Source organism: Gracilinanus agilis, chromosome 1 (genome assembly GCF_016433145.1).
Source record: "Gracilinanus agilis isolate LMUSP501 chromosome 1, AgileGrace, whole genome shotgun sequence".
NCBI classification, from domain to species: Eukaryota; Metazoa; Chordata; class Mammalia; order Didelphimorphia; family Didelphidae; genus Gracilinanus; species Gracilinanus agilis.
This window is the reverse complement of record NC_058130.1, coordinates 32,330,884-32,343,533: the sequence shown is the minus strand read 5'-3', so window position 1 is coordinate 32,343,533 and position 12,650 is coordinate 32,330,884. Positions and strand designations below refer to the sequence as shown.

Below are 12,650 nucleotides of genomic sequence, written 5' to 3'. Positions count from 1 at the left end.
GTTCTTCATTAAGTAGCTATCCACAGTTTCCCAGGGAGCTGACGATTAAAATTATTTTAAAAGTATCAGAATGTTTTTGAAGTTACATAATCTGTTAGTGTTCCTTCCTAAAGACCTCCTGTAATGCAAAGAAAGAATTGGAAGTGTCAGCCTCAATTTCTTGTGCAAAATTTCAGTTCTCAGTTGAGGACTGTTTATTTGCAAAAGAAACTTAAAACACGTTATTTCAATGCAATAATATTAGAATTCATAGAACCACTGATTTTAGAACTGAGTGGAACCAAGAATTCATTTGGTCCAATGCTAATTATCTCTATCAACATGAATAAAGTAACCCAGAAATTCCCCCCCCCCTACTCCCCTCCCATGTTTTAAGGTTGGCAAAGCTTATTCCTTTCAATTACCCTGTGAGATAAGTAGTATACGTATATTAAATTTAGTGCACATTTACTATATTTAAGGTACTCTTCGGGCAACATTCAGAGATGAAACAAAAAAATGTGTCTTTCCAAAATTCTGACTCTACTTTTGAAAAGACTATTCCCTAAACCTCCTCACCTGCCTCTTGGCATCTTGACTCCTTCAGAGCAAAATTCATGTGTCACCTTCTAAGGGTGCTTTTTCTTGAATTCCAAAATTGTGAGTGCCAGTGCCCCTTCCACTTAATTATCATGAATTTACTGTGTTTGACAGATAGATAGATAGATAGATAGATAGATAGATAGATAGATAGATAGATAGATAGATAGATAGATAGATAGATAGATAGATAGATAATGAGTATATATCTATGGATTACTTATATTATGTATTATGTACATGTCTCCCCTCAGTAGACTCTGTTCTTTGAAGATGGGTCCTTTTTCATTTATATTTCTGTGTCCAAGTGCTTTGCACATAGGAAAACTCAATAAATACTTGTTGAATTGAATTATGCCAAAAGATGATTACCTTCTTTAGATTATTATTCCACTGAATACTACTGAAGAACTGAAGAAACTGAGACTCAGAGATTTCCAGTTGTCTTGTAGATAGTATGTGTTGAAATGTAGGCTGAAACCAGATCACTTGAATCAATGGAAAAATAAGTCATCTATTATCCCATAAAGCTTTTTTTTCTTTTTCTTTTTTTTTATAAAGGGATACCTTTTAATGTGATTAGGACATAATTAGCATGAAATAAATTAAATTATAAAATACATGACATGTGTATCTGTTGTTCCATTTCCTTAGAAGATCTTTGCAGTGAACCTTGTCTGAGCCTCAGTCGAGATGATTTTATCTAGCTTTAAAATTTTTATCACCATTGAAGGGTATAGTAATGGTTATGAAAGCAATTAATAACATCAGTGACAGAATCAAGAGAGTGGCTAATTTATCATTATAGATTTTAATGAGGCTTATAATTTAGTAATAAATATACAATATATTCAAAAGTATAGTGTTATAAAAAGGATGATTTATCTGATTTTAATTCAGGAACTTGTATAGAGAGCAAAAGAAAAATTGCTCATATGAAAAAGGTATGTTCGTTGTTCAGTGTAGAGGAAATTCCTATGTTTGAATATACCTTCCAAGGAGTTTAATTAGGGAAGCAACACACTATTGTTACACAGTAGTATCACAGTGTACAAATAATTTTGTTTGAATAACTGGAATTTATTTGTAAATTAAGGGCTTAGCCCTCACATAACAGCTTTCCTTTTCTTTTTATATTTATATATATATATATTTTTTTTTTTTAGAAAAATTTTCCATGGTTACATGATTCTGTTTTTTTTTAAACCCTTGTACTTTCGGTGTATTGTCTCATAGGTGGAAGAGTGGTAAAGGTGGGCAATGGGGGTCAAGTGACTTGCCCAGGGTCACACAGCTGGGAAGTGGCTGAGGCCGGGTTTGAACCCAGGACCTCCTGTCTCTAGGCCTGACTCTCACTCCACTGAGCTACCCAGCTGCCCCCAATTCTTGTTTTTACTTTACCCTTCACCTCCCTCCACCCCCGCCATATCCAAAACACATTTCCACTGGTTTTAACATGTGTGATCAATCAAGACTTATTTACATATTATTGATAGTTGCATTGGTGTGGTCCTTTTGGGTCTACTTCCCCAACCATGTCTGCATCAATCAATGTGTTCAAGCAGTTGCTTTTCTTATATGTTTCCTCTCCTGCAGTTCTTCCTCTGAATGTGGGTAGCGTCTTTTCCATAAATCCCTCAGAACTGTCCTGGGTCATTGCATTGCTGCTGGTACAGGAGCCCATTACATTTGATTTTACCACAGTATATCAGTCTCTGTATACAATGTTCTTCTGGCTCTGCTCCTTTCACTCTGCATCAGTTCCTGGAGGTCTTTCCAGTTCACATGGAATTCCTCCAGTTTATTATTCCTTTGAGCACAATAGTATTCCATCCCCAACATATACCACAATTTTTTCAGTCATTCCCCAATTGAAGGGCATCCCCTCCTTTTCCAGTTTTTTGCCACCACAAAAAACAGGACTTTAAATATTTTTGTACAAGTATGTTTTATCTGTGATCTCATTGGGGTACAAACCCAGCAATGCTATAGCTGGATCAAAAGGCAGGCATTCTTTTAGAGCTCTTTGGGCATAGTTCCAAATTGCCATCCGGAATGGTTGGATCAGTTCACAACTCCACAAGCAATGCATTAATGTCCCAATTTTGCCATATCCCTTTCAACATTCATTACTCTCCCCTGCTGTCATTTTAGCCAAAACAGCTTTCCTTCTAATAACTAGAAGTCTTCCCTTTCTTCCTAACAGATCCTTTAAAAATCACACACACACACATGCATGTGCACACATGCACACATACACAAACACACACAGTCTTAGTCTTCATTCTATGAGTATCTAGGTTATTCCAAGGAGAAGAGAAAACTGATATGAGATTCTGCAGCAAAGAATGAGGAAGTGCATGAAGTTCTCCAAATTTTAAACTTGGATGTGTTATCACAATGTAATAATAAAGATCTGTATTGATTCAGAAACTTTGGTTTTTTTAGGGCCTGAAATTGCCTCCTGCAGTCCGTACTACATTTTAGGAAGAAAAAAATAGCATCAGAAATTTAAATTTAGCTTCCATTTCCCTATAACTTCATGCATTAACTGCTCATCTCTTAAGGATGTATTTTTCCTCTCTCTTTTGTTTTTCTTTGATTTTTCTTCTCCTCTCTCTCTCTCTCTGAGTGAAGGTCTGACCTGTACATTAACATTGTAAATTTTGAATTCTCTTAAAGTTCATGAAAAGCTCCCCAAACTTTTCTTCTACATGGGTTATTGCCATTCAGGATGCTGTGAAAAATGCCTCAGGTGAGTTGTATTACAAACCCAATCTTCCACCTTTATGTTGTTTTAGAAGGTCAGTATCTATAGCTCTCTAGGCAGGCTCAATGTTTTTGACTCAAAAGATACATTCATTCTCATAGGGACTCCTCTGACTTCTCTTCCTCTTCCTATTCCTCCTCCTCCTCTTGTTTTCGTCTCCTCCTCCTCCTTTTTCTCCTCTTTCTATTCCTCATTCTCCTTAGCTTTTGTCTCAGTATCCGTTCTAAGACAGAAAATCAGCAAGGACTAGGCAATCAAGGTTAAGTGACTTTTCCAAGGTCACACACCTAGAAAGTGTCTGAGACTAGATTTAAACCCAGGTTCTCACAACTCCAGGTGTGCTGTTCTTTCCACTAAGCTACCTAGCTTGCTCTTAGGGATCTTCTTACATCTGAAAGACTTCATATTTAAAAATTTAAACCAAATATAATTTCCTAGTTCAGTGATGGCAAACCTTCTAGAAACTGTTTGCCCCAAACTGTAACCATCACACCACATGTGAGCCCCCCACCTTACCCCAGAGAGGGGTGGAAGGAAACATTCCCATTGGGCTGCAGGGTGGATGATGTGAGAAATATCCTCAGGTGTACAGGTAGAGGAGGAAGGGAGCAGGTCCCTCTAGCATGCATACTATAGGTTTGCCAACATGGTCCTAGTTCTTGTTATTTGGTCATTTCAGTTCTTTCTGATTCTTTTTGTGACCTCATCTGAGGTTTTCTTGGCAAAGATGTTGGAGCAGTTTGCCAATTCTTTCTCCAGCTCATTTTAAAAATGAAGAAACTGAGGTAAATAGGATTATGTGACTTGCCCAGGGTCACACAGCTAAAAAATTTCTGAGACCATATTTAAACCCAGGACCTCCTGATTCCATGCCTGGCTCTCTAGCCACTGAGCCACCTAACTGTACTTTACCAAAAATAACATTGTTTTGTATTCCAGATATTACTGTAGTTGGAAATAGCAGGTCTTCTGAGTGTGTATTTTTTTAGGATTTTAATTTATATTTATCATCCATTTCCAAATTTTTTATAACATGGTTCCAAGAACTTATTTTACTCATTTTTCCCATCAGCCTTCTTTGAAATATATTTATAACTCTTCTATGGCTAGAGTGCTCAATTCAAAAGTATCCTGAAGATAACTTTGCATCTTTCTATTCAGTGTGTGCCCCATGCATGAATGTATTAAAACGGAAATGAACCAATTGTAGAAAGTTTGTTTGATTTCGAAATGTGTCACACTTGCCCTACTTGCACCACGTTACTTGTAATGAATTTAAATTATTAGAATTTACATGTTTCCAGAGTGATTTCTTGTTCAAGATGGAATTGTTTAGGGATTTGAAAAAAAGTTGAATAATATAATAATAACAATAATTCCTATTGTTATTATGGTGAGCAGGATAAAATGAACATAAAGCTCAAGTTATTTTTAAGTAGCTGATCGTTTCAGAATACCAAATCTTTGGGATGGAAGTTTGTTTTTTTGGGGGGGAGGGGTAGAGGACAGCATGGTTGTAAATATTGTGATTTTAAGAAGAGCTTCGAAAATCTGAAAATCTACTAAGCCTTCCAGATAGGACTGTGATTGTTGCCACTTTTCCTCATACTAAAATAGGTTGGATGGATACTAAATAAATAATGCCTTTCTAACTCGGGTATTAGGATAAAGGTTTAATATATTCCAATACAAAATCTATTAAAGTATAAATGTGTGCATGTGTCTTTTTGGGGGGAGGAGCAAAACAAAAACCCATTATCCTTAGTGAACAGTTAAATCACTTTATATAATTCAGAAAAAAATTGCATTTCTTGTATGGGAAATTCTTTCATAATTCATTTTGGGAATTCAGGCAGGAGATAACATAAAAACACAACAGAAATTTTGTGAGCTTTTGGAAAAATTAGATCTTTATATATAATAGAAATGGGGACATTAGATAGTGCATCAACCTGGTAAATGATGACTGATGAGACCTACTTTACTGTGAAATAAGATTTGGCTGGTTTACTTAATTTTCAAGAGCTTGGGTAAATAGCTACCGAATTAAATTACTTCATGTTGGTTTCCTCTAGGGTGAGAAGCGCCTGTTTTGCTATGTGTAACTGAACTCCTCTGTATTGATTAGTGCTCCAGGCTCAACCTTACATAGTCCTGCTCACTTTTAGCCCACTCACTTCTGGTCTTGAGGGCAGTTGTGAAAATATATTGGTATTGACTCAACTGCTCGCTTTCTTTGTTGTTGCTGTTGTTGCCAAATACAGTCCACACCCTCTCGTTCATCCCCAACCTGTGGAGTCTGTAGATGAAGAGCTTTAAAGTTCTGGGGCTGGTTGTAAACTGGAGACGTGTGTGAGTGACAGCACTTCATCGGGAGCGCGGCTCTTTCCTTGTCTAGTCGGTTAGTTAGTCGAATTTCATCAAGGACACGCGTGTCATTGAACAACGGCAAATTAAGCATTCTGTCAGAATATTCCTTGTGGTTTTGAGGCTTTGCTGCCGTAGGACCTGGAGTGAGAGGTACAAGCATCATTTGTAATAGAGCAAGGGGAGGAAAATTCTAACTCTGGAAGAATGGCTCTGAGGGAATTCAGCATTTGGCCAGGAACTGTTTTTACAGTTTGAAAGGATGCTTGCCTCCAACCTGTGTAGACAAAGAAGCATTTGATGTTTCCTCTCGCTAGACAGTTGTATTAAAAGTCAACAATAACAACAACAAAACCAATTCTACCAAAAGAATGTAGCAGCCTAAATATTTAATGTTAACTAGTTACACAAACCCCAAAAACTCTCTCCTCATCACCGTTGCTCAGAAGATTGAGAGTCTTTCAGGGCTCAGCTCCTGGGTTGCCTTCTATTGGAAACATTTTCCGATTCCCTTGTTTTAACTTTTTTTAAAAAAAATGGGTATCTTTCAGTAGAAAATAATCATCTTGGAGCTGCAAGGAACCCTAGAGGTCACTCAATAGAACCTGTTTTATTAAACAGATAATGACATTGGGACTAAGAGGAAGAAGAAAGAAGGGGAATACATATGTGCTTTGTTTACCTATGTAGACATGCATATAATACATATGTACTCACATATAACATATACACAATCCCCATTTATAAAATTGGAATTTTAAAACCTGTAGGACTTAACTTACAGGGCTGATGTGAAGCTCAGAATTGATGATACATGTAAAATGTCTTGCAAAGGTTAAAGTTCTATTGTTTGTGAAAATGAGATCTTGAGTTGAAATGATTTCTAAGATCTTTTCCCATTCTAAATCTATAATCTCATAAATACCCATTATCATTATTAGTCATCATCATCATCATCGTTATCATTTCTTTTCCCAATTTGTTGCCTCTACCTTTTTTCACCTTTCAACTTCTTCCTTCCCTAGGACCTCTTGGCAGTATATTATAGAAGGAAGAACACTGGATTTGTGATCAGAGGACTTGGGTTCAAATCCCAGCTCTGGAACTTATAACCTATGTGATTTAGTCAACTTACAACTTCTCTTGGCCTCAATTTCATCATCTATAAAATGGCTAGTTGTGCCAAATGCCCTAAGGAATCCTGCCCAATTCTCTGTGTACCCCTTTTCCATATGCATGTTAATTGATTTCCTTCTCTAAAAATCAAGACTTTAAAAAACATTCACATGAAATAGTTCTCATTTTAATTTTAATCTATTCCACTTGGTTCAACAATTTGAATCTGTAAGAAACAAATTACAGAAGGGGTGATATGGGCTAATGCGAAGAGCACATTTGGAGTCAGATGACTTGGGTTTAGATCCTGACTTTAGGACCTATTTAACCTGGAAGTCATTTCTCCTCAAAGGGCTTTAGTTTCCCCATCTGTAAAGTGAGGAATTCAGAGTAAATGGTCTCGTAAGTCCTTTCTGTTTATAAATCTCATCATTCCTAACAGATCGCCCTTCAGCTTCTTATCTCCAGATTTTATAGTACTAGTTTCTTTTAAACCTTTCCTCATACACCATAGTATCCACCTCATATATGTCATCTTCGACCATTCCTGCCATGTTGCAACCCTTTCCAAACTCCAGTATACATCTGCGTGTGCCCGCACACACACACATACCTTGGTAGAAACCTCAAATTTCTGCAGCCCTTTTATTCTGCAGAATTCAAAGGTCAGGGCAATGTTTTCTTTCTTCTTCAATGCACTCAGTTGAAATTGCCATTAATAAACACACTGGAAGTGTTTGATGGTCCTTTGTGGGCTGGCCTCCTAGACAAAGAGATGGCTGTGATGCTCTCTAATACCTTTATTTTAAAAGATGGTTTGACAGAGATTTTACCAAGAACTTTTGGAAGTTAATTCCAACTGCTTTTCTCCCCATGGAGTTTTTTCTTACCCTAAACTTCCTTTTTTTTTAACAGATGCAAAAGAAATTGTTCTAAAGGCTCAGATATTAGCTGGAGGGAGAGGAAAAGGCACTTTCAATAGTGGATTGAAAGGAGGTGTTCATTTAACCAAAGAGTAAGTTTGGGCATTTTAAGTTTTTGTCTGTTAGTCAGAAATGTCACTTCTCTAGGGAGGAATGGAGGGCCAAGGGATGGGGGAGGGAACGAAGGGACAGCGTATGGGGGTTGGGGAAGGCATACATAATATACCTCTTCTTCCCTTGGTCTCCCAAAAGTCATACACTTTGGAATCTCATGTGATCTTAACTAAGTTACTTCCTCCCCTCTGGGTGTGTTTCCCCATTTGTAAAATGAAGAGGTTGAACTTAATGACATCTAAGATCTTCAGACTCTAAAACTATGAACCTGTGAGATTTGCTCTGCCAATCAGAGAAGAACATAACACTCATTCTCTCTCTTATATAGGATTGGGCTAACATGGATAGGTATGAGAGAGTACAGGTTGTTAGGGAAAAGGAGGCTTGACCTTCTAAGGCAATGGCAGCCCTTAACTTGAATATCCATCCCCCTATTCTAGAACGTACAATGGTTTCCCATTGGAAATCACATCATACCCTGATTTCTTGCTCTGACATAGGGAATCCAGGGCTTCATAATCTGGTCTGGCTCTATCTTTTCAGCTTTAATTTATTCTATATCCTCAATATAGTATGAGCTCTATTCTGATGACCTCAGTCTTCTTGTTGTCTTCTGCATGGCCCTTGCTCTTTCTGTCTTCTCTATTCTATTTCCTGCCTGAAATGGCATCTTTCCATCTTTCCTCAGTGTATTTGAGCCTTCTCCAACTATTTGAGAGCAAACTCATCTGTCCTTTTACATGTCATTTCCTTGCAATGATTCTGATTCCTAAACTTCATACACATTAGTTTTATTGCCTCAATAAGATTTCAAATTCTGCCAAGTCAAGGGATACTTTTTGTACTTTTATTTCTTCCCAAACACCATATGATCAGTAAACGCCCAATGATTAATTGATTGGGGAAGGGAGAATTGTACTCTGTACTATTGAAATGAGAAAACCACAGCTCTGTTATTGACATTTTCTTTTTCTCTTAGTCCTAAAGTTGTGGGACAGTTGGCTCAACAGATGATTGGCTATAATCTTACAACAAAGCAAACGCCAAAGGATGGAGTGAAAGTCAACAAGGTAGTATGCGTTTTTGTGGGTATTATTTTCTCTGAAAATCTGAGAACCACAGCAACAAGAAAACAGAGAATTACAGAGTTAGAAGATACGTTTGCAAAAGTGTCATTCAACGCACTGGAAAAACAATCCCTGAAAACACCCCTGACATAAATGGTCATCTAGTCCTTGGTTGAAGATATCTAATGAGAGTGTGCTGCCTTTTAAGGAAGCCATTAGAGTTTAGAAATCTCCTTCGATTGGGCCCAAATTTACATCTCAATAACATCCCATAGGAACCAGATGGTGTAGACTTAGTCCTTCTTTTTCATCACATCCTTTAAGATACTTGAAAACAACTACCAGGTGCCCACCAAAACTTCCCTTTCCTAAGCCAAACATACCTCATTTCTTCAAGCAATTTTCATATGACTTGGGGAGAGATAGACTGATGGAAGGGTTCGAATGCAAGAGTTAGAGAAAGACCTGGATTGAAATCTTTCTTCAGACACGTACTCTGCCTCATCTTAGATAAGTTGCCTAATCTCTGGGTTTTCAGTTTAAAAATCCTCTAAAGACCCTTCCAGCTCTAAATCTATGATTCTATGATCAATCCATCCTGGCTCCTCTTTCGTAACCTCTTCCCAATCCCTTTTCTATGTTATATATGAAAAGGCAGACTTATTAGAGAGATTAATGAAACAATGACTCTTGAAAAAAACTGTCTTGGATCCTTATACAGCAAATGAGGAGTTTATGTTGGAAATTCTTCAGGAGAAATGGAACTTTTAAAATTCTAATTGTAAATAACATCATGGTTTTTAAAACAATTTTTGTTCCACATTTGTGATTTTATATGCATGGGGAGCTTCCATATGAGGAAATCCCATCTGCTAATTTCAAATCAATGACAAATTTTCAACTTAGAATCTTAGAGGGAAACCTAGAGCACTGCAGTTAAGTGACTTGCCCAGGGTTACATGATAAGTACACGTCAGAGGAAATTTGATGTGATATGTAGATCTGCAGGATTACAAGACCAACTCCCTCTCCATTTGTCGTATACCATGCTTCCTCTTGTCACAACACTTAGTCAATAATTATAACAACAGGAGGCATCTGGGTGGCTCAGTGGATTGAGAACCAGACTTAGAGACGGGAGGTCCTGGGTTCAAATCTGGCCTCAGACACTTCCCAGCTGTGTGACCCTGGGCAAGTCACTTGACCCCAATTGCCTACCCTTGCCAATCTTCTGCCTTGGAACCAATACATAGTATTGATTCCAAGATGGAAGGTAAGGGTTTTTAAAAAAATAATTATAACAACAATAATAAATTACAGCAACAATAACTGGCATTTACACAATGCTTGAACATTTGCAAAGCCCTTCATAATACATTTTCTCATTTGAATCTCCCTCCAACCTAGAGAAGTATTAGTACTAACAGTATCAATATATCTACCATTTTACAGATGAGGAAACTGAAGTTCAGAAAGCAATTTGCTTAAGGTCTCACAGCTAGTAAGTGACAGAAGCAGAATTCATACTCCTCTCCCTGACTCCCAGTTCAGCAAACTCTATCTATTATGATTTTCATTCAAGGACCTGAGACTAGTTCTCTGTTTCAGCAAACTAGAAGTGTTTGTGATTGTGGATCAGTCAATAAAGTCTTGGTGAAAGGGCTCTTAAGCTTTATTGTTGTGTACCCCTTTGGCTATCTGGGAAGTTTATGTACTTCTTTTCAAAAGAATGCCCTTAATTGTATAAAATGAAATACTTGAGATGACAAAGAATATCAATTCTCTTGAAAGGTGAGAAGGGAACAAGCATTTATCAGTGACCTACTATGAACTAGACATTATGCTAAGTACTTTACAAAAATCATCTCATTTGATTATCATGACAATCCTAGAAGGTGCTGTTATAATTCCTATTTTACAGGTAGTCAAACTGAGGCAAACCAAGATTAAGCAACTTGCCTAGGATCACACAGCTAGTAAACATCTGAGGGGCTCACTTTGAATTCAAATCTTCCTGACTCCATGCCCAACAATTTATATACTGTATCATCTATCTGCTTCTTGGAATCTAGTGATCAACATCTCAAATAAAAACATGTTTCCCATTCCCATTCCCGTAATAAAATTTTTTAAAGTCAGATGTTAAGAAACCCTGCTTAAGAGGGCCCACTTCTAAAACTGGTTTGGTGCTCATTGAGTTTTTTCCTGAGTCATTTTTGAGATGGAAGTCTCTTCTTTCTGTGTCACACCCTTCCTCAAAGTAAAGCTCTGGGCTCATTGGTAGCATTTGGAGACAGCAGCTTTGTTACTTTTTATTTTCACTTTTCATAGACAGTGTTGTAGAAGGTTCTTGACATGGCCTGAAAATCACCAACTGTTGACTAATGTACCATGAGAGTGCCTTGGCGTTGGCCCAGAGAGAGGGCACCTCGCTGGAAGGAAGTTTTAATAATGATGGCTCATTAGCCCCATCAGTCTAAGGATGCACGACCCGTGCTAAGCGCTGGATGGAACAAACAAAAAAAGCCACTTCTCATCATTGCCTGCAGCTCTGCCTGTCAGGGTTATTCAAGGCACTTTACAGTTTGAAAGTTGTGCTGTTGTGGTCTTAGCCTAACTTTTTTACCACCTTATAAATCTAATCGCTTGGCCTCCTTTTAAGAGGACATAAAGTCCAGCCCACGATTCCATCCATACAGAAACTTCCTGATGAAGAAATTTCCAATACCAGTACAGGTTGGCAATTTCTCTGCAATGTTTTCAAAAAATATTCCACAGTTTCTTTACTGAAGAAAATGGCATTTTGGGTTGTATATTTTTTAAAAATTGCAACAATTCAGGTTGACATATACTAAACAGATCTCTCCTCTCTAGTTCAAAGTTCACATTTACTATCAAAGCTCTTTCTTAAGTTCTGAAAAGTCAGATGTGGTATAGAAAATTCCAACTGATGAATTCCTCTTTACTAGTTCATTGGAATGGAGAATTACCAGTGAGGAATCCCTCTTTACCAATGTATTATCATGGAGAATTCCCAATGAAGAATCTCCCTTGAACAATTTATTGGCATAAAGAATTCCCAATGAAGAATCTCCCTTGACCAAAATTTATTGACATAAAGAATTCCCAATGAAGAATCTCCCTTGACCAATTTATTGACAAAGAATTCCCAATGAAGAATCTCCCTTGACCAATTTATTGACATAAAGAATTCCTAGTGAGGAACTTTCCTTTACCATTGTAGAATGGCATTATTAGTGTTCCATAATGTTGAATTTTAGAGAATTGCTTGGTAACCAAGGGGTTAAGAATCTTGTCAGTGATCATATAGCCTTGTTGTTATAGCCAAGACTTGACCTGAGGTCTCTTGAACTCCTTGGTCCAGTTCTCTATGTTTCATACCAGCCAGACTCTAAATATACTTCATGATTTACGAATCAATTTCCACAAAACAATCTAATTAGTGTGTCTTATAATGCCTGTCTTACTAGTGAGGAAACTGAGGCTTTGAGACATTAAAGCAGTTTGTCCAGCGTCACATAGCTGTGAAATGTTTGGGGACTCTCAAGTTCCATACTCTTGCCACACCAATGCCATCTTGCTGCCAAAGCAGAACTCACAGCACCATTCAACGACAAACCTAGGATGTGGCCACTATTTGTGTGCCATTCCCCTTTTGATCTTGCCTGGAGAAATGTTTCTGAAATGTCACGG

General features: G+C 37.5%; 1 protein-coding gene across 1 annotated transcript in view; it reads left to right on the top strand.

The window, feature by feature from the left end:
* SUCLG2 (succinate-CoA ligase GDP-forming subunit beta) overlaps positions 1–12,650 on the top strand; it is a 359,237-nt gene that overhangs the window by 150,065 nt on the left and 196,522 nt on the right. The window contains exons 3-4 of the mRNA XM_044675780.1: positions 7,748–7,847; positions 8,849–8,939. Coding sequence (XP_044531715.1) covers positions 7,748–7,847; positions 8,849–8,939 — 191 coding nt within the window. The remainder of the gene's footprint in view (positions 1–7,747; positions 7,848–8,848; positions 8,940–12,650) is intronic.